The sequence below is a fragment of the Lissotriton helveticus genome, chromosome 1_1, assembly GCF_964261635.1.
Source record: "Lissotriton helveticus chromosome 1_1, aLisHel1.1, whole genome shotgun sequence".
In the NCBI taxonomy this organism is placed as follows: domain Eukaryota; kingdom Metazoa; phylum Chordata; class Amphibia; order Caudata; family Salamandridae; genus Lissotriton; species Lissotriton helveticus.
In genome coordinates this window covers 633,545,251-633,568,260 of record NC_136057.1, presented here as the reverse complement: position 1 = coordinate 633,568,260, position 23,010 = coordinate 633,545,251, and the positions used below count along the sequence as shown (strand labels likewise).

Genomic DNA, 23,010 nt, shown 5'->3' with positions numbered 1-23,010 from the left:
AGTCATAAGCGCTGAATAGTTACGCCCACGTGCAGGAACCCCGGAGCAGTTGTTGCATTAAAATCCCCTTCAAGAGAACTTGTGTACTATTAATGATGGTCATTAAACGTGTATTATGCCTGTAAATGACGGCGGTAGAATGTGTTTAATAATTAAGTCAATGAAAGCATGCATGACTAAAATGTAATGCCAATTATAGGTTAACACTTAGACTAACATTTGGTCGGGAAATGCAAAAGGAGACTATAATGCCATAAAGGCAAATAAAAAATTGAAAGGATTAAGGACTGAGCCAGTACTGACCTCTTTAGGTGTTTGGAGAGTTGGATAGTGTAGGCGTGATTTTTGAATATATATTTTATTAGGGTTTTACAGATAACATGTTCTCCATATGATTGGCATGCAGTGTTTCAATGTGCACATTGTCAGCAATTACACAAAATGGGGATATCATATTGATTCATATTCCCTGTTCCAAGTTCTCCCTTAACTCTATAAATGACAACCTGCACTACAACAGCACAATTTGTGTAACTTCTCTATATTTGTATGATTTCCCACAAATTAGTCATCTATTTTACTTCTCTTCGATTTAGTAGGCTGCTTTGCAGTAGTTATTAAGCTACAATGCAAGTAGTTATGATGCTATTGCAGTGTAGTATTCCTAAGAGCAAGACCTCGATGTCTATCCCCCAATCTTGTAATGATAGAGGCCACTCTTCAGAGTTCATAACGATTAAAGCTGGTGATGTGGGTGTGACACTGAAAAAGTGTGCTAGAGGAAAACAGATGAGGGACTGGAACTGGGTCTGGCAGAAAAGGTGCCATGTTGATATGTGTTGTTTTTAGTAATGCAGCACTTGTGGATGAGAGGAATTGTAAAACACAAGGAAATAGTATGTCTTAAAAAGTTGGGGCAGTGACCATAATACATTATTTGACCTAGTTGGTGAAACAAAGCAATATTTGAGATGAGAAAGTTATACTAGGCAAACTCACGATCAGGGCCAGATTCATGGCATCAGAGATATTCCGGGAGATATGATGGTGACACTTTTCTATTTATTGTCCGAACGAAAACACGGATTATTTTGACACATGCCTGTTCCTTGTGTTAAATGATTTCACTACAGAGGACCTTATGCTTGTTGGGGCTCTCAACTTTACCTCAAACTCAAGGTAAGTCTGCTCTTCAACTACTACCTATTCTGCTGAACCACTTTCTTTGAAAGGCAGCCTGAATGTTTTGGATCTTCTAGATATCTGGACAACCTCCGATTCCCTTGAATGACCTTACCTATTCGCGTTTCTAGCACGACTGAGCCTAAGCTCCAGATTTCTCCGTCAGATTCAGCTCCTAAATACCTCTCCCACAGCCCATGTGTGGCTTAACCGAATGTGGTCTTATCCGTTCTTGGTAACCTGTGAAACACGACAGGGATACCCACTGTTGGACTTGGCCCTTTTGGCAGGTTCACCCCTGAACTTTTTGCTGTTATATGTGACCTGGTGTTGGTTGTTTTTGGCTTCTGCGCACTTCACCAGTGTGTCCCAGTGTAAAGTGCGTGCGCACTCTGAGTGCATGTTGCGAGATTGGCCTGCCTTCCATATGAATGCATGGGGAATGTGTATGACCATGGTAGTTCCTGATGCGTGTGGAGTGCAGGGTCGAGTTGGGTATGTGCGGACTCGTGTGATTAAATGCTGAGCGATGATGTGTGCGGCGTTAATGTGTCTAATGTGGAAGTGCAACTTCTAGAAGTTGGCATGTCTCTGTAATAAAGGTGAAATGACTGTCTGGCTTGTGATTGGCTGGAGCTGGCTGGTGTGCCTGGCTCCAGGAGTCAGGATGGGTCTGCCCCGGTGGTGAATAGAGAGATTGACAGCCAGATGGGTGGGAGGAGTGCAACTGGGACCTGAATAGGGCTGGGCTTTCCCTACACAATGCTGGCTCCACCCCCTGTGGTGCGTCTGATCTCCCTAGCCTGGCCAGTGAATGGGGAGTGGGGCTGAGCACAACAGAGTGCTCCAAAACCAGCTGCGTCTGGTTTTCCCTTAACCCTGCAGCCTAAGACAAAGGATTAATGTGTATAAAAAGGAGCTGTGACCCCATGTAAAATGTTCTTGCTGATCCTAACCTGAGGAGGGCCTGCTGCTGCTGCTGGGCGCCAGGAGGACCGCCACTGCGGACTGCCTCCCTGCCTGGAGGGCCCTGTGAGCTGGCCCCTGGGCCCAGCCTTTGCCCCCCCTGCCTTCCTAAGGACTTTGCCTTGACTGGTGACTTTGCTTCCCCTAGCGCCTGGGAGTGCTTTATTTTGCATCCTGGGGTGGAGTTTATGTTCCTGAGAAGCGCTTCTCCTTCTCCTAGTAGCCCTGGGCTGTGCACCGATTGCTGCATTTTGTTCGCTGGTTCTATATTTTAATTATCCCCCGTGCGCAGGTGCCTACCCTGCATCTTTGTGTGCTGTTTCTACTTTAATACGGGTTCTCACCCCGTTTTATTATTTATTTTTCGGGAGCCTACCCCGGATTACTGTCGTGAGCCGCTTCCCCCCCTCCGGGCCGCCGCGCTGCCTGCGACGACCCGGAAGTGCTTTCGCGCTGACAGGAAGCAGACGGGAGCCCACCCTGCGCTCCTGTCCCGAGGAGAAGAGGCCGGAAGTCCCGCACCTGTGGCGCGAGGAGAAGAGGGAGGCTGAAGGTGCAGGCGGGGCTCCGGTGTTGGAAGAGAGCCCCGCGCTGCCCAAAGAAGAAGCCAGCAGCCGGCGCCTCCCACGGGGCTCCCGAGAGTGAGGGAGAGCCCTGTGGTGACCGGCAGAGAAGGAATCCCGACGAGAGCCCCGCCACCGTGTACCGGCCACCAGAGGAGCCCGATGAGGAAGACTCCCCCGAGCAGCCCCCATCCAGGAGCAGGCCGGTAAGGAGGGGTCTCGGGTTGTTCCGGCTGGTTCTTTGAGCGGCCCCACTTGATAGTGGGCCGCTCTGACGTCCTGGGGGCATTTTGCTATTTTGAGTCCCCCGAGCGGGACTCCAATGACGGGGCCTAGTTGTTCAGAGCCCAAGAGGCTCCCGGGGGCATTTTGAAGATTTCGAGCCTGAAAGGCTCTGACGTAATTTGGGCAGCATCTCTGTTTTCGAGCCTGAGAGGCTCCAACGTTCCGGGGCATTTTGTTTCTTGAGCCCTCGAGACTGAAAAGGGGCCTTTTGTTTCTAGAGCACACGAGGCTCCTGAGGGCCCAGTTGTTTATCCCTAGAGCCTGCAAGGCTCCCATGTTGTTTTTGTGCACTGTGTTTGTTTGGAAGCCCAGAGGAGAGCCAGGAGGCACGCTGGTGCCAGGCTCTGTCCCCAGCTGCCCAGCACTTAGTGGGCAGCTGCTACGTTTAGGCCTTGCGAATCCTCTTTGGCTGCCTGCGCAGCCAGACATCTGGACATTGGGCCTGTGAGCCCCTGAGAGGCCAAGTTGGCCTGGGGTCAGTTATGTGATTTCTGCACAAGTGTGATACTTGCCTACTGTGATTTCTGCGCAAATGTGATACTTGCCTAATGTGATTTATGCAAGGCTTTTTGCCTATACCTCTAAATGTATGTTTATGCTCAGGAGGTTGTTTTACCTAGCATAGTCATGCTAGTGAGTTCATGGTTCCCTGCGTGATATATGCCTAAGGTGGTTAGGATTGCGTAGGGTGTACTTACCTTCCACCAGTGGTTACTGGTTGTTTGCTACATTTGCTATTTGGTGCTACAATTATTCTATGTTCTAAGTGCTATTCCTACAAAGTGCTAGTTCTACAAAGTGCTAGTTCTACCAAGTGCTATTCCTGACAGTGGCCCACGTGGCCCTGTCCTGTATATATAATCCCCTGTAAATACTGCCCAGTGCCAGTTGGCACAGTGTACCTGTGTGATGATTATCTAATGTTTTTATGGTAATACAAAGGCTATTTTTATATATAACCTAACGTGGAGTTCCTTTTGTGCGGGGCCTGGGATGTTGTTGTTGGTGGGTGCGTGCGCAAATACTTAACTTACATTGCCTCCGGGATCAGCCTTACTGCTTGTGTTACGTTGCTAAGGGGGTGAGCAGGGGTTATCTTTGGAGTGTAACTTCCTTGCCCTAAGTAGAGTGGTGGTTTCTGCCTGACTTTGGCGCAAGCCTCAGCCAACCAGAAATCCCATTTCTAACACCCAATCTCACCCTCCTGTTTGACTTACCGTTGGAGTTATTGGCGCCGCAGCTCAGGCAACATCATGTCACCGCCCCCTCGGTTTTACCTCCAGGGGACTGGTGATCTCCACGTGTGCAGACATCCCGCCTTGTCATTCCAAATCCAAAAGTGAACTGCAACTATCGACGGCTGGGCGAATAGCGATATCGACCGCTGGAGCGATTGCGAAAAAGATATAAGAACGTCCATCTTCGCTATGTGCCCACTCCCCTAAATGCCTAATATCTGTGCCGTCTTCAATCTAACTTAATCCCACTCACCTGGGCGGGCAAACAGCCCCACATTAAATGGGCGATCCTACCTCTACCACTCATCCAGGGCAGCCTTTGCGCACCTCACATGGAGCTATATGCACTATGTGCCCAGGTGCAATATCTACATTACTGGCTCTACCCGACACCCTTTCAGTCACATGTGGTGGTTGAGGCATATCGGGAGGCGCCATGGCCACTCAACAGTGCCCTTTATTTTCCCTCTAGGGCTCCCAGAGGGGAGGTGGACACTGGTGGATGCGGGAGATTGGCATGGGATGGTTTGTGGAAACGTGTCCAATTACCTTACTGCACTTTGTGTGGAGGTTCCCCGGTGTGGCTGAGTTCTGGCTTTTCCACTATACACAAGCTCACTGGTCACGGTCTACCTTCCAACCCTCTGGTGGCCCTCTTGGGCTACGTTAAGGATGCCCCTGCTACTGACGCCTTATTGCAATGCTTCTCCTCTTGGCTAAGAGCAGAGTGGTCATCCACTTGGGCCGGCAACCTGCCCCCAATGTGTCTGGTTGGCTACGAGACGAGGCGTACTGCCAGGAGCCACTGTCCAATTTCTGGGATATAATGCCCTTGCTATATTGTTCCTGGGATATATATGGGAACCGTTTCTGGCATCACCTGCATGTCGCCACAAGGACCTGCACTTGAGGTTAGCCCTCTGCCCCCTGACTCACCATGCTCTCACAACCACACGATATAAGGTCTCAGACATTTCACCCTAACAGCTGGGATTTGTCGCCATGTTCCCTTACTACTGCTTCCATGTCTCTCGCTGAGGGATGGTCCCACATGGTTAATGTAGGTTGCTTGGAGCCACATGTGAAGGAGGAACTGTTTTGATGCTGCCTATTGCTATATACCATAATGACACAGTGCTGATCCTACGCCACCCCTTTCTTTCCTTCTCCCCTCTTCCCTTCCCTTCTCCTTCCACTCTTTCCTCTACCCCATGTTTTACAGTTGTGACAATTGTCATGTGTTGTTCTCAATACATGCCAATAAAAATATATTTTTTAAAAAGGTATCTGGACAACCTCTCATGCAGAAGGCAATTACACATTTTTCTAAAGCGCACGTAGAGCCAACACAAGAATTTTTTTATTAGCAGAACTTTAAAAGAATTGGTTTTATATACAACAGTTGGCATTCACATATTGCCAGGCTGTACCCAAGTACTGACGGTTCCTAATCACCGTCCTTATGTTGTTAAACACACCTCTAAATGGAAGATGAATACAGTAACATTTAAAGACAAAGCGCTTTGGGCTTCCATAAGGTAGGAAGTGGCACATTAGTCCAAATGAAAACTTAATGGGTGAGGTATAATAGGGCATGATCTTTGATCCTGCTATGGTAGTAATCAGAGGTGAAGTATTAGCTCACATTACCACCTTCGTTAGAATAGTGCAAGGAAAATGGACTCACCTGGAGACTCATGAATCTAAACTGGAAAACTGAAGAGTCTAATTCTGATCATAATTTGAAACAGTCATGACCATTTAAGCCACTTATATGTGATTGAGAGTAGTAAAGGTGAAGCCTTTTTATTCACAGTGTTGCAGCAGCCCCTGTTGAAGTGCATGTGGCCTATGCATTATGAGGTTAAGGCAACAGAACAGGAAATGATGGTCAAACTTGAGGTGATAAAGTATCCCCCACCTTTAATACACTTGGCTGACAGGAAGTAGAAATGGAACCGGTCTGTTACTACCTATATGGTTCACAGAATTGGGTCAAAATGATGCCTTTGAGTTGGGTCAATTTCAAGCGTGAGTACTTAAATCATCTTTGGAGATGATGTTCACAACAATGTAGCAGAGCGAAAGTCCTGATGCAAAAGTAAAAACCTGACAGAACACCGCTGTAGGGTCTGTGTCAGGCGCACTATTTCTAAGGCAAAGTATAAATCTATGAACTTCCTGGACACACTTGGAGATGAAGGAGTTATTGTGCTCAAATCTGCATTCTAAACTAACATCCTAACAATGAACGCAATGGTATTACTCTGACCACATGATTGAAACATTTTGTCCTCAAAATTAGAGCAACTTGGCTTCTATGCAAGTAAATAAGGACAGATCAATTTACTTCTCATAAGCGGCTATTAACATGAAAGACTGACCTGAAAGATTCCTAGTGATCCCCCCAATATCTTCAAAATCAGCAGTATAATTTGGAAAGCCTTCACGACGGGCACCCAGGCCTATCTGGCTGACAAGCTCATCACCTCCAGTGCCTCTTGGCACACCCACAGCCAAGAGACATCAGACTGGAGACGAAGATGTGCAAAAAAGATTTAAAAATACCACGGTTCTTCTCCATTTATGTACCTAGGACCTATTACTACATCCCTGTATTAGTGAGGACTGTCACAACCCTGTTCCAAATTTCTTTAAAGGGCACTACTTTAAATTAAATTAACAATCTACTTCTACTTTTAGAACCCATCTTTCATTTCAATAATTTTTGTCTACATACTTGCATTTAACCCAGTAAAGCCATTTTCTGCCTTATGGCTGGATCTGCGATACATGCCACACACAAACACACTGTTGTACTCAGAAGCCCTGTATTTAAAGTTGTTACAAGTGTATGAGGATATGCAACTTCCGGGTGAACAAAGGCCTTGCTGGTGGGACCAAAGGGCCTCTTACAAGGAAGTCGGTTAGCAGCAGAGTTGGCTTCCAGGTTGGAAGCCTCTCACAATGATGGTAACAAGTTGACGGATCAATGTTTAAATTAGTACCAGGACTACTAGTACAAGTGGAATCAAGCAACAGCACCAGGGGAGGAAGCACTAATACAAGTTAGCGATCTTGAAATTAACCTGAGCAGTGCTGTTCAGTACAGAAGAGTACATGGCCTATGAATCACCAAACGTGGTATGATAAGCCAAACATGCAACAACATGTATTTAGTTTAACCTTCCAACATATCTAGTAGGAAGGATTCTATAACTTTCTCTGTTTACAATTAGCATAATATGTATTTGTAGGGTGCATGTTCACCTCAAGTGGTATCCTGGCATTGGATAACACGTTTGTTACCCAATTCTTTAGTACTCATTGTATTGCCCTAAAGAGGATAAAGAGTTGAGTGGTCCTGGCAGGATTCACACCTGTGATCATGAGGTTAATAACAGATTCCCACAATGAATGCCTTTGCGCACTAAACCATCAGAACTTCTTTACTGCAACACAACAGCCCATAAACAGAACTTTTGGCTTGGATCTCAGTGGCATAACCATACAAAGACCCAGACCAGGCCTTTACTCACAGATAAACAATGTGCCTGGACTTCTATTACAGTGATGACTGTCAATTTTGAGGACATTCCTAAAGGTGGCATAACTTAAATGGAAGGCATTGCTGGCATTGTAAATAAAACAAATGAACGAGCAGCAATAAAGCAACAATAGTTAAGAAACAAGCTACACGTCGTTATTCAGAGGTTTTTGTCCATCATACTAAATTGATATTGGCATGAGTATCTGCTCCTGTGCATCGGATGCCTTGATTTACCTGACATTCCAACATTAGTTTAGCAAGACAGATTCTCTCTTCTGTGGTAAACGTTTCCTGTTTTAATTCCTCAAATCTTTCGGCAAACCAGTGCTTTTCCTCTGCATTCTGTAACTGGCTAGTTTCTATAGAGACATGTCCACAATATGTGTGATCCAAGTATGCCAAGATGTCCTCCAAGGATGCTTCCTCTTTGACCATCTTCAGTAAGCCTGAAACAAAGATAGGGAGTAATTGAAGGGATTTACAATCCACACGTTAAACAGCCAAAGACTCAAACGAAAGTTATTAAATCACACTGTAGTGGAACATAACATATGAATACATATATCAGTCAAAGAGAATTATTACGAAATCAAATGTTATAAATTAATCAAACTAGTTCACATTGGGTAAAGCAATGGTACAAAATTCTCCCACGATGTTGTTTATTGGTGTAATTAAACGACATCTGAGAAGCATCACTGGTACCCAACTTTATACATGTAAAGCGAGTCCACGGAGAATAAAGGGAAGCAGCGACGTCAAAAATATGTTAAATAAATGAGATCTGAGGCTGTATTGCAGCAAAGGCTATTTCAATTGTCATACTGAAAACTAGTTTACATGACAGCTATTTTCCATTTGTGTGCATCTTTTTAATTCACATCCTTTAGCTTTTATGTTATGTTATGTTATGTTATGTTAAGGCCGTACTTTTAGAGCGCACGGCTGCCCAAGAGGGCGTCCCGGCGCTTTGGCAAAGAGACCTTAAACCTAAAAACACAAAAGGCAGCAGCACTACAGTCGTAATAATTACGCGGAAAAGAGCAAGGTCTTCAGCTCTTTCCTGAAAGCCAGGAGACTCGTAGCTTTGCGCAGGGAGAGAGGGAGCTCGTTCCAGCATCGAGCTGCCACAAATTGAAAGGATCGTTCTCCCATCCGGACACGCTTGGCCGGGGGCACCTCCAATTTAGCCAAATCGGCAGATCGTAACATCCTCCGCGGCACATAGAAGGCAGTCCGCTTCCTAATATAATTAGGGCCGATAGAATGAAGGGCTTTAAAGGCCAGCGTGAGAATTTTAAATCGGATTCTTTTAGAAATAGGCAGCCAATGCAACTTATTCAAAAGCAGTTGAGCGCTGGCTCTCCTCGGCAAGCCGAAAATAGCTCTGGCCGCCGAATTTTGGACAATTTGCAGTCTGGCCAGGAGATACTTGGGCAGACCCGCAAAAAGCGCATTAGCGTAATCTAGCCTAGATCCCACTAACGCCTGAACTACTGTCTTCCGGTATTGTAGGGACAGCAGAGGAAGAAACTTCCTCAGCATCTTGAGGATGCCAAAACATTTCCCAGATATCCCCATGATGTGTGGGCGGAAGGAGAGAGCATCATCAAGCACCACTCCCAGATTTTTCACTTGGGAAGATGATTTCTCCGGGGGGAACATATCCTGGGGCCACCAGGACTTCCAGGCTGGGTCAGGGGCACAGCCGAAGAAAAGCAGCTCAGACTTATCCGAGTTGCACTTCAGGCTGTGCCGCTGAAACCACGCAAAAACTGCGCTCAAACAGCTCTTAATCCTGTCGCCGTCAAAAGCCTCACCTTTGCTGCATGTGAACAAAAGCTGGGTGTCATCAGCGTATGAGATGACCTGGGCCCCATAAGCCTCCGCTACAACCGCCAGAGGGGCCATATAGATATTAAATATGGTGGGGCTCAGGATGGACCCTTGAGGAACCCCAACCTCTAGCGATTGCATTTCGGCGGAGAAAGGAGGAGCCCAGATCACCTGCCGGCGGTCCGATAAGAAAGAATGGAACCAATCCAACACCGTCCCCCGCAAGCCGATCTCCCTGAGTCTTAAAAGGAGACCAGCATGAGGGACGGTGTCAAAGGCCGCCGACAAGTCCAAGAGGACTAACATAGCCTTACCCCCAAGATCAAGCGTCTCCCTGATGGCGTCGGTCACCTCCAAGAGGGCCGTCTCCGTGCTGTAATTCGCACGGAAACCAGATTGAGAGTCATGGAGAATGTTATTCTTCTCAATAAAGGTGGTGAGTGTAAGTTGGACATGCTTCTCAACCACCTTCGCCAGAGCAGGGAGGAGGGAGATCGGTCTATAATTAGCCAGCTGCAACGGATCTAACTGAGGCTTTTTGATCAGCGGCAGAATAAGTGCATGTTTCCAATCCCGAGGCACCACTCCGGAACTCAAGGATAAATTGAGCAGGGGGTTCAGCAAGTTGTTGAGTGCCGGAGCCACCCTGCCCAGACACCTTGCTGGACAGGCGTCCAGAGGTGAACCGGATTGAAGCCGGGACAGGAGCTCCAGGGAAGTTGCACAGGACAGCTGCGGGAAAACCGATAGTATGGGCTCACCTTCTGCTTCTAAAAATGGTACCTGTCCGTTATGGACGAAAACATCAGCTGCCCCAGGAGAGTCCACAGGGGGAAAGGAATCCTGAATAGTTTTGATCTTTGTGACAAAAAAGTCAGCAAGCTGTCTAATCCACCCTTCCGTGTGAGAGTGTGGGAGAGCTCCTACAGCAGGATCTACAAACTCCTTGACAATTCTGAAGAGTTCCCTACCCATATTGTCTGCCCGATCTATCCTAAGCTCAAGATATTCCTTTTTGGCTTCCGCAATGTTTTTATGGTAATGTTTTATGGCATCACGATATTTAGATTTCTCCATTGGATCGTATTTGCGACGCCAAAGACGTTCCGCCTTTTTACAATCTTGGCGCATAGTACGTAGTGTGGCCGTAAACCAAGGAGCAGAAACGTGGCAGGAAGTAGTTCTCGCTAGCTTCACAGGGGCCAGCTCCACGAATCTAGTTCGCAGCCATTCCTGAACCAAAATCAGATCGGTGTCTAAGATCCCTGTCAATTTACAAGGGTGTTGGCAGAGAGCAGCGGATAGCATATCTGCTGTCACTAAGTGAAAAGCTCTGGATTGGTGAGGCACCTCCTTCTGTGTTCTTTGCCTGGGCCTAGTCTCATATGACATAACAAAGTTTATTAAAAAATGGTCAGACCAAAGGACTGGAAGCGGCGGGGATACTTCAATCGGCGCCGTGGAAAAAAGTAAATCTAACGTGTGTCCTTTGACATGAGTGGGGCTATCAATAAAAGCTTTAAGCCCCAACATTGCAGTTGTATCCCGCAGTTTTGCCGCATTAGCGTCAGATGAAGAGTCCATATGTAGGTTTAGATCACCCAACAACATACAATGCGCAGAACGCATGCAGGGTACAGAGAGAGCTGCTGCAGGTCCTCAATAAAAGTACCACTCGGGCCAGGTGGTCTATATACAAGAATCCCTGTGCACGTCTGGGAGGACGAGAGGTTGAGTGTAAAGCCTAAAGCTTCACATCCTGCGATGTTCTCAACAGGAAAGGAGGAACAACCCAAGGCCTTCTCCACTATCAAGGCCACTCCTCCTCCTCTGCCCCCGATCCTGTCTTTCCTTAGGATGGTATAATTAGACGGCAAGGCACAGGCAACATCTGGTTCGGAGCCCGCCCCTAGCCATGTCTCCGTTAAAAATAGACATGATATATCGGAGTTAGCAAGCAAACTCCAGATATCCGTCGCATGACACGCCAGGGACCTTGTGTTCAATAGAGCACAGTGATGGTTCTGGGTGAGAGGTGGACGAACAGAAGTTGGCGAGTCCATAGGGCGCCATCCACAAGTGGGACAGCCTTTCCCCAGAAGACGCCCACCCGGGAATAAACATTTACACCCCAAAGGATGAGCGCGCATGGATGTCAAAACATCCGCGCTATACGACAGCACCCCGGACAGTCGTGCGCGACACATCCCCCAAACAAACAAGTACCCCTGCTGTAAATGAGTCGTCGCCCAGAGTCCCGCCTCGCACGCCTCCGAGACGCTGACGAGCGCAGACGGGCAGGACTCTGGCACGACTCAGGCGCAGGGAGGGCGCGACCGCTGCGCGCGACCGCTGCGCGTAGGGTGTGAGCTTTAAGTAGGACTCCCCAAGGGCGTGAGGAGCGCTAGACCGCTCCCTCCTGGAGTGACTCTGCGTCCAGACCACTCCAAGATGGCGCCCGTCCTCAGACCACCGCCCGGGAACCGGACCCGCGAAAACGCGGTGTGAATTCCTTTAACGTGCAGGTAAGGGGCCCTTACTAAAACAGTTAAGATCAGGGGAAAATGTAAAGCCAAAAGTAAATAAAATAGAAAAAAGGACAGCTTTAAAACAGCGTGCTAAGCGCTAAGCGTTTTAGGCAGCAGAGCGTTGTATAGGCTAAAGCATCTTTGCCAAAGGCTTACCGGCAAGTGCTCGCCTTAAGTAGGACTCCCCAAGGGCGTGAGGAGCGCTAGACCGCTCCCTCCTGGAGTGACTCGGCGTCCAGACCACTCCAAGATGGCGCCCGTCCTCAGACCACCGCCCGGGAACCGGACCCGTGAAAACGCGGTGTGAATTCCTTTAACGTGCAGGTAAGGGGCCCTTAATAAAACAGTTAAGATCAGGGGAAAATGTAAAGCCAAAAGTAAATAAAATAGAAAAAAGGACAGTTTTAAAACAGCGTGCTAAGCGCTAAGCGTTTTAGGCAGCAGAGCGTTGTATAGGCTAAAGCATCTTTGCCAAAGGCTTACCGGCAAGTGCTCGCCTTAAGTAGGACTCCCCAAGGGCGTGAGGAGCGCTAGACCGCTCCCTCCTGGAGTGACTCGGCGTCCAGACCACTCCAAGATGGCGCCCGTCCTCAGACCACCGCCCGGGAACCGGACCCGCGAAAACGCGGTGTGAATTCCTTTAACGTGCAGGTAAGGGGCCCTTAATAAAACAGTTAAGATCAGGGGAAAATGTAAAGCCAAAAGTAAATAAAATAGAAAAAAGGACAGTTTTAAAACAGCGTGCTAAGCGCTAAGCGTTTTAGGCAGCAGAGCGTTGTATAGGCTAGAGCATCTTTGCCAAAGGCTTACCGGCAAGTGCTCGCCTTAAGTAGGACTCCCCAAGGGCGTGAGGAGCGCTAGACCGCTCCCTCCTGGAGTGACTCGGCGTCCAGACCACTCCAAGATGGCGCCCGTCCTCAGACCACCCCCCGGGAACCGGACCCGCAAAAACGCGGTGTGAATTCCTTTAACGTGCAGGTAAGGGGCCCTTAATAAAACAGTTAAGATCAGGGGAAAATGTAAAGCCAAAAGTAAATAAAATAGAAAAAAGGACAGTTTTAAAACAGCGTGCTAAGCGCTAAGCGTTTTAGGCAGCAGAGCGTTGTATAGGCTAAAGCATCTTTGCCAAAGGCTTACCGGCAAGTGCTCGCCTTAAGTAGGACTCCCCAAGGGCGTGAGGAGCGCTAGACCGCTCCCTCCTGGAGTGACTCGGCGTCCAGACCACTCCAAGATGGCGCCCGTCCTCAGACCACCGCCCGGGAACCGGACCCGCGAAAACGCGGTGTGAATTCCTTTAACGTGCAGGTAAGGGGCCCTTAATAAAACAGTTAAGATCAGGGGAAAATGTAAAGCCAAAAGTAAATAAAATAGAAAAAAGGACAGTTTTAAAACAGCGCGCTAAGCGTTTTAGGCAGCAGAGCGTTGTATAGGCTAGAGCATCTTTGCCAAAGGCTTACCGGCAAGTGCTCGCCTTAAGTAGGACTCCCCAAGGGCGTGAGGAGCGCTAGACCGCTCCCTCCTGGAGTGACTCGGCGTCCAGACCACTCCAAGATGGCGCCCGTCCTCAGACCACCCCCCGGGAACCGGACCCGCAAAAACGCGGTGTGAATTCCTTTAACGTGCAGGTAAGGGGCCCTTAATAAAACAGTTAAGATCAGGGGAAAATGTAAAGCCAAAAGTAAATAAAATAGAAAAAAGGACAGTTTTAAAACAGCGTGCTAAGCGCTAAGCGTTTTAGGCAGCAGAGCGTTGTAGAGGCTAAAGCATCTTTGCCAAAGGCTTACCGGCAAGTTCTCGCCTTAAGTAGGACTCCCCAAGGGCGTGAGGAGCGCTAGACCGCTCCCTCCTGGAGTGACTCGGCGTCCAGACCACTCCAAGATGGCGCCCGTCCTCAGACCACCGCCCGGGAACCGGACCCGCGAAAACGCGGTGTGAATTCCTTTAACGTGCAGGTAAGGGACCCTTAATAAAACAGTTAAGATCAGGGGAAAATGTAAAGCCAAAAGTAAATAAAATAGAAAAAAGGACAGTTTTAAAACAGCGTGCTAAGCGCTAAGCGTTTTAGGCAGCAGAGCGTTGTATAGGCTAAAGCATCTTTGCTTTTTATTACAACACTGGATATTTCACATCCCCGTGTATTTTTCTCACAATCTAGCTCGCCGAAAATTTCTCTTGTTAGAATGCTGCTTTGTATTGGATTTCCATTTTGTTGTGCACTTAGCTTTCATGCGTCATGTTTCTGTTAAATTTAGTTAGGTTTTTTGTAAAGCTATAGTATCATCAAATGATGCTTCAGAGCTGCGACTCAATCGTAGTGGAAGAGGAACAAGAGGAAGAACACAAACTATTAATGCACGGATGAAAAAGGTAGATGTTATATTTTGCAGAAAATTGTAAATCCAGGCTCGTGGCGGTGAGGGATAAACTAAGAATATCTGGAGAGTAGCAGGGACATTAGGGAAAAGCAGTATGGCAAGTTATCCATAGCATTCATATGTCAAGCCTAATTATAGAGGCAGGGTACTTCAAATTCGACCCCTAGTCTGATGCAGGCTAGATAGGATCTGATCTTTACAGATCGAGAATGAGTCTAATAAGGGGGGCGAGTTGGTCAGAAGTTAGCAGTAGAGAGAAGATGCCTTAAAACCAACTGGGGCAAATACGTCCTTAGTTGATCAATCAATAATATGCTTTATTTCGACAACAAAAGCAGACATACAAACAAATATACAATATTATTGAGGGAATAAAAAGATAAAAATATAGATTTCTTGGGTCATATATCTCAGGATCCACATATCTTCTTCCTGATGCGGTAGCAAAATCTTTACAGCTTAGAGACTGTTTAAATGTTATTCTAGATACGATCCCTCATACAGTGGCCACTCAGGTTGTCCGCAACCAGCGCCAAAACTGGTGAGAAATAAAAATTAATCCAGGGTTTAAATCTTAAGAGAACTTACTTATCACAATCGAATGAAGACCAAATTTCCTTAGAGGATTGATTAAAATAATTGGATGCATAAAAACAGCAATCAAAATATTACCATTGTTAAAATGTTTCAAAGATAAAATACCTAACAGTATTTTGTCGAAGTATTCACCTTATAAACCCTTTGTATTTTGCAAGTATGTATTGGTTCAAGAGATTATAATTGTTAAAATATATTACAAGAAACAAATGTCTAGCTGTGATACAAGAAACAAATGTCTAGCTGTGATATATAGGATATTTCACTCTATTGACCCGTTATAAATTAGAATTGTATAATAGGTACAGCCTAGCTACAGTGAGCAGTAAGGTGCTCATTCATCGTCTCAACAAATAATGTAGTTCAGAAGGGAATGCTACCTTGTGCCCATGGCCAATTAAATACTGGGGTGAGCCTTTCTCCTGGTTGCCCACATACAACCCAGGAACTTAGCGACGACAACAACGAACAGGGGTCTAGTATCTGTCCTAAGGATGCGCAAGATATCCCGGTAGTTACCCAAGTCCACATGCTGACAGATAGGTTTTATTCATTTAGATCTTAGACACGCATAAGCTGGACATGCGGGCAACACGTGGGCGACGGACTGTATGGGTGCCCTGCTAAGCCTCAGTTCGCTAGTATGCCATTTAGCTGTTATTTCGGTAACAGGCAAAGTGCCGAACTTGAATAGTATATAAAGTTTCCTATCCTGGGGAACGCAAATTAGGTTGAGATAGTGTTCCATGAGTCTGGTTTGTTTAGGCATTAACAATTCTACAGATCTAATAAAATCTTGTTGTGCAGCCCACACCCAGGAGTGGCGCTTTACTATATCTTTTTGAAGCAGGGGTGAGTCTGCTTTTTACCAAGCTTCACACAGCCCTACTTTGGACACAAGCTTTTTCATTTTTCTTATCCATCCCACCTTATTGCAGGTGTCCAAGCTAATGACCTCTGACATGGCTTTGGCATAAGATAGTACTTCAGGGGTCCTCTGCATTCTATGCCAGGACCAAAGGCTTCAGATTATGCTTTTCTCTCTTCGCTTTTATTACTATCCAAAAGCTAACCAGCCAAAAAGATATTCAACAAATTATCAAAACAGTAACAAACTACAACTCCCTACAACCAGGGAGGAATGCAAGTCCATAGTCTTTCCATCATTTCCATCATCCTCGGTACATAGTCCCATGTCTGTCTCTCTCCTTACTCTTTCTTCGCTGCTTCGCAGCCAGTTTAGTGGTTTTTTCCTTAATGCTTTGGTTATTGTTTATTTTGCTCACTTTAGTGTACTATTGAGTTGCTTGGTTTGCGCATTTCTTTGCCTTTGTTAGCAGATTCCTTTATCGGCTGCAGGAGCGTTATTTCCGCTCCTTACGCGGCCGGACACCTATTGGTGCGGTGACTCTGTAGCCAGTAAGTGGGACTCGCTCTTCTCGTTGCTCTTGCGGCGCCACTCCTTATAGAGGAGTCGCGCTGTGAGAGCGAGGAGTTCAGAGCCTTGCCCCTGTCTGCCTCACTGTGAATCCTGTTTTAACGGGTTGTATCTCCCGCAGTTACAGTTTTTCTACGCCCCGGCAGGGGTCTGTATTTCGAGTTGTAGCCCGTAATTGACGCACTCGAGCGCTGCAGTGCACATCTTCATCGTTGCAGGTAACGGTCACCGCGCGACAAAGCTCTCAACCTTTTAGCACCCATTATGCGTTAGACGCGCTAGGAGGCAGGAAGCCCGGTCAGTTTCCTGAGGGCTATAGCGCGTTTTGGGGTGAGTGCCGCCCTATTGTGACCCTTGGGGTTACCCACAACTGTGCAGCTTTTCGGCCTGCCCTTCATTGGTTTTGGGTTTTCTTTCCCACACTAACACTCAGTGCTCAGCACATAACTAAATAAATAAGGGGTTCTTCTATATATATTTGTATATATATTTATCCCTGCCATTGTTTGTGTTTTTTCTGGTCAGTGTTACCTTCCCCTTAGCTATGGAGGGTCATTCTGAATACTATGAGGAAGAGGTCCAGGGATACCTACCCTGGGACGATGATTTTTACAAGGCAGTCAACATCTCAATCTACCGAGTTGTTAATGAGGTGGTTGGCCCTATGGAACAACGTCTCTCACAGAAAATAGTCCAGGGGTGTGCTAAAATAGCGGCAGCACGTGCAGAGCCCCGGCAGATTCCAACCAGCAGTCTGGTGAGAATCCTCCACCGGCCAAGAAACAAAGCCCCGAAGGGGTGAACGTGGCCGCTTTTGCGTGCCTTAAGTCTGCGTTTTTGGCTTCAGTGACGCAGTCCGTCCAAGCACCTCCACCAACGGATGCCCCGCAGGAACCCCTAGAGCCCCCTTCCCCCGGGAAGGACAATGATGATACGCAAGGGGATATAGACGATGAGGTGGGGTATTCACGGCCTTGGATTTCGACAGTGACCCCTTCCACTCTCACTTCTACAGCCCCTGAGGACTCCGACATGCTTAATCCCGACGACATTATGCACCCACGGTCGGTGGCTTGGGTTCCCGGCTATAAGGTTGCCAGGTTTGTTGCGGTCGGCTCCGCAAGCACCTTGAAAAGGAGGCTCGAGCATGTCTACGGGCGGAGTGCCCTAGACCCTCTTTGGACGACAAAATTGCTTTCACACCTGAGTTGGATCCTAAGATGGTCACCTTTCTGGCAAAATACATGAAGAATCCCAAGAAAGGCATTGACAGGTCCTGGCGATCCTGTCAAGATAAACTCCTTGACACCATGGGGCCAATGACAGAAATACTGGACATGGCGGAAGAGGCGAAAGTCTCAGGGTCCCCTATTTCCCCTGAAGTTCTTTCCTATTGGGCCCAGCGGGCTATTATCTTCATGGGCAACGCTAATTGTGCCCTGTCCACTGAGGGTCGCCACTCACTTTTGATTAAACTGGATCCTAAACTTGGGGATTTGGCCTCCTCAGAGGCAGCTGCAGTGGCCCAAGGGGCCCTTTTTGGCGACCCCTTCGTTAAAGAATTACGAAAATTTGTTGCAACATTCACTTCTCTGGACAAGGCCCAGTCCAGTATCAAAATTCAATCAGCGGTTTTCCGCAGGGCCAAGCGATGGCAGGGGCCACTCGCCCGGTCGCGGCTTCCAACAAAATCCCGCAAGGGGACAAGGCTCTGGTCGCGGGCAGTTTAACACCACCACCAACTAAACAAACTTCTACCCGACAAGAGGACAACGCTTCAGAGGACGCGGGGGCTTCAAAGCCAACGCTGGCGGCAGAAATTCCAACGGTAAGTGGGCTTCCAGCATCACGGGTTCACATTGGGGGTCGATTAGCGGCCTTTCGGAATGCATAGGCGGGCATTACTTCAGACGCATGGGTCCTCCAGACCATTTAAGGGTTTCATATAGAGTTTTACGAAAACCCCCAGCAGGAGGTTCTTCCTCGTCCAATATTGTTCAGCGCCCATGAAGCTCAGCTGATCGACGAGGAGGTCTCAGAGCTGCTCTGCAAAGGAGCATTTGCCGATCAACTCTGCACCCACACTGCTTCCTCAGCAGCATTTTTCTGGTGGACAAGGCCAATGGAGGCCGGCGTCCGGTTATCAACCTCAAGGACTTCAACGGGTGGTTGGTATACCGCCATTTCAAGATGGAGGGATTCCATCTGCTCCGCGACGTCCTCTTGCCGTCCGACTGGATGGTGGGCCTGGACTTGAAAGGATGCTTACCTGGTAGTTCCTATCCATCTGCCGCATCGACCGTTCCTACAGTTTTGCTGGAGGGATCTGGTGTACGAGTTCAACACCCTTCCATTCGGTCTTTCCTCAGCACCTTGGTGTTTCACCAAGGTGCTGCATCCGGCAGTGGAGTTCCTTCGCGCTCAGGGCATTCGCATGATCGTGTATTTGGACGATCTGCTCCCCATGGCACAGTGCCTTCGGACCCTAGCCGCCCAGCTCCAATAATCAATGTCTCTTTTGCAAAGCCTAGGGTTCGTTGTTAACGAGGCCAAATTGGTTCTCCAACCTTCTCAAAGGGTAACCTTTCTCAGGTTTGTGGTGGACTACGTTCAAGCGACTTTGAGTCGGAAAATGGCAAAGATTCGTCACAAATTGTGCCAAACGATCTCCAAACCTTACACCTCATTACGTCATCTGGCCCGAGTGCTGGGCCGTCTCTCATCGTCAATTCAGGCGATCTTCCCGGGGCCCCTACATCATCGGGCTCCCCAGCGCCTCAAGGCGTATCATCTGAGGAGAGGGTAGTCGTACTGCCATTTAGTTCCCCTCTCGGCTGAAGCCATGGAAGAGATTGCGCGGTGGTTGTCCCACATGGAAGCTTGGAATGGACGGGCGATATTCCGTTCGGTTCCAGACCTTATCATAGAATCCGATGCCAGCAGGTCAGGCTGGGGCGCTCCAGAGGGGATTTTTCCACGGGAGAAGTGTGGTCTGTAGAAAAGCAGAACCTTCATATCAATTGTCTAGAGCTTCTAGCGGGCTCCTTTGCAGTCCGATGTTGGACCAAAGACTAGGTGCAATCTTGTGTTTTTTAAAAGGGACAACGTCGCCGCGGTCCTATACGTCAACTGATTGGGAGGTTCCCGCTCCCGGGCGTTGGCAAATTTGGCAAAGGATTTTTGGGGTTTCTGTCTGTATCATCACATCTTGGTCACATCGAAATACCTTCCGGGCCGGAGCAATCAGATTGCAGATTGGCACTCGAGAAACCTTTACGATTTTAGTCTCTGGAAGTTGGACCCCCAGATCTTCCAATGGGTCAATTCTTCCTGGGGCCCGTTTTCGGTGGACCTCTTTGCCTCTCGCCTGGACAATCAGGTCCCTCGGTTCTTCAGTTGAAGACCGGATCCGATGTTGGTTGCCAAGGACGCCTTCCTTCAGGACTGGACCGCAGAGAGCGGTTACGCGTTTTCCCCCTTTTCCATGATAACGATAGCGGAGGTGATCTTTGTAACACTTTGTTGGAGGTCTCAAGTTTGGTTTCCGGTTCTTCTGGAACTTTCTTGGGATTTTCCAACCCTACTCCCCCTGTGTCCTCATCTGCTTCGGAATCCGGACGGGATGTTGCACCATCTGGTCACACAGGGCAACGCTGGTCACTGCCAGGCCTTTCGAGGCCGGCTGAAACCCTCTTGTCAAAGGCTTGGGCAGATAGCACCACGAAGTGTTATAGGTCCACTTGAACAAGATGGGTTCGTTGGTGTCTTCGAAGGGATTTGGATCCCGTGGTCACAGGTGTCGTTCACATCATTTTCTGGCAGACTTGGTGTCAGATGGGCTGGCGTATTGTTCAATAAATGTGATCAGGTCAGCGATTTCGGCGGGTTATGTCCCGCTAGATGGAATCTCAGTCGGGCAACATCCGTTGGTCTGCAGGCTTTTGCGAGGTATCCGGTTGTCTTTGCCTCCTGAACCTCGATATTCGGCCCTTTAGGACATCAACTTAGTTTTAAATCTCTTTTTATCTTGGCAGCCAAATAAATATCTTTCATTGAAGGAACTATCTTCTCAACTGGCTATGCTGTTGTGCTTAATGTCATGCAGGAGAGTTTCAGATGTCCGAGCGTTGGACATTTCGGCAAGAACTTTTTCTTCAGAAAGGGTAGTTTTTATAATAGGGCGACGTACCAAGTCTCATACCCGTACAGTCTCATACCCGGCTTTTCGAGATACCCCAAAATTATGTGTGGTAGATTGCCTCAAGGCATTTGAGAACTTGACCTGGAATTCCACCCTCCAGGCGAACGACAACTCTTGCTGGCACTCAAGAAACCACACAAGGCTGTGTCTTCTCCCACAATAGCTAGGTGGGTGCGTTGGGTGATGCAAGAAGCGGGTATTGACAAGAAACAATTTGGGGCTTATTCGACTAAAGGCGCTATGGCCTCTAAGGCGTTTGCGCTGGGAGCGTGCCTAGAGGATTCGATGCGAGCAGCTGATTGGGCTTCAGACTCTACGTTCCAAAGGTTTTATTTTAAACCGGTCCTGGATGTGGCTCAATTGGTAGTAAGTAAGCTTTGAACTAGGATAATCTGAAGTCTCCGGTCCTGACATAGAATCAGAATTTGCCAAGCACAGTGAGGGTAAGTTCCAATTCTATTAAGGAGACAGAGGCAAGGATTATCCCGCCCGGAGCGCGATGGTGCAAACCCACCCGTATTGTAGTAAGTAATCACTTCTTGGTTTTTTCTTGGTGGGCTTCCGAGGTGTTCAATGTTCAACCGCAGTTCTACAGTGTTGACCATATTGTAAATTACAGGTTTTTTCTTCGGGTTTCTCCATACCCTGATGTTATCCTTGTTCTTGCAAGGAACGGTGGGTCAAAATAGGACCAGTGATGATTTGGCGTGACTCGCGTGAATAAGGAGGAAGGAGAGAGACAGACATGGGACTAGGTACGGAGGATGGTGGAAATGATGGGAGGACTATGGACTTGCATTCCTCCCTGGTTGTAGGGAGTTGTAGTTTTTTTACTGTTAATTTGTTCAATATCTTTCTGGCTGCTTGGCTTTTTGCTAGTAATAAAAGCGAAGAGAGAAAAGCATAATCCTCGCATCCGTGTCCTTAATAGAATTGGAACTTACTCTCACTCTGTTGGGCAAATTCAGATTCTTGCCCAAAACAATAATGGGCGGAGTTGGGCAATATCATTTATTGGACGATGCCCCAGATCTAATAAAAGAGAGACTAATGAGGTACTTTGGGGCAATATCACTAAGCTCCTCAGAAATTTGTGCTCTGCTCTACTCAGCTTGGAGGTGTTGTCAAAACCCTATAGCTCTGCCCAATACAGGGCAGATCTAACAGCTTTAAGGTCATAAACCTGTTGAGCAGCAGCAACAGGTCTACTGTGGGAGGAGCAATGTTCTTTCGCTAGAACCCCAGTGGCACGTTTGTGGCTCAAAATCATCCTTGTAAGATGGGGTTTCCAGGACATTCTCTCAGAGAGTCTAACTCCCAGGTAGTCAAAAGTATTGACTCTTTCCAGGGGGGCCCCACCCAAGGTTGGTCTGCCTTTGTATGACTTATGAAATGAAATGAAATGAAATGAAATGAAATGAATGAAATGAAAAAGAAACTTATAAAGCGCTCTGTGGCCAAGCGGCTTCCTGGCGCTGAGGACCACATCAGTATCTGCCTAACAGGTGCGGGAGAGAATTAGTTCGGGAAAGCCTGAAGGAAGAAGAAAGTTTTGAGGGCTTTCCGAAAGTGAGAAAAGATGGGAATGGAACGGATAGAGAGGGGAAGAGAGTTCCAGATCTGGGGAGCGCGCACAGAGAAGCGGGTGCCCCCTGTGCGGGACTTACGGAAGCGGGGAACGTGAAGGAGAGAAAGGGAGGAAGAACGGAGGGAGCGGGGAGGGGCATGAGGTGAGATCAGAGAGTTGATGAAAAGAGGAGCGGACCGGGCCTGCGCCCGAAAGGCCAGGCAGGCAAGTTTGAACTGGGACCTGAACTGGACGGGGAGCCAGTGAAGGGTTTTAAGGGCGGGAGTGATGTGGGAGAACTTCGGAAGACGAAGGACAAGACGGGCCGCCTGGTTCTGGATGGCCTGGAGACGACGGGTCTCGTAGGCAGGGATGCCTACATACAGGCCATTACCATAATCCAGGCGAGATGTAATGAGGGCAGTAATGATAACTTTAAGGGCATCAACAGAAAAAAACCGGGAAATCTTACGGATGAGGCGGAGGGAGAGAAAGCAAGAGGATACGACAGAGCTAATGTGCGCGTGCATCGAGAGATCATTGCTGACCTTGATGCCCAAGGTCCGAACAGAGGGAACCGGGGAAGGTGGGGGGCCGAAGGAAAGGGGCCAATGGACTGAGGACCAGGGATTGGAGGGGCCACCAGTGAGGACAAGCTCTGTCTTGTCAGGGTTGAGCTTCAAA

The 23,010-nt window shown here is 48.0% G+C and overlaps 1 protein-coding gene across 1 annotated transcript in view; it reads right to left on the bottom strand.

The window, feature by feature from the left end:
- DHTKD1 (dehydrogenase E1 and transketolase domain containing 1) overlaps positions 1–23,010 on the bottom strand; it is a 1,484,612-nt gene that overhangs the window by 1,210,552 nt on the left and 251,050 nt on the right. The window contains exon 3 of the mRNA XM_078674167.1: positions 8,019–8,230. Coding sequence (XP_078530293.1) covers positions 8,019–8,230 — 212 coding nt within the window. The remainder of the gene's footprint in view (positions 1–8,018; positions 8,231–23,010) is intronic.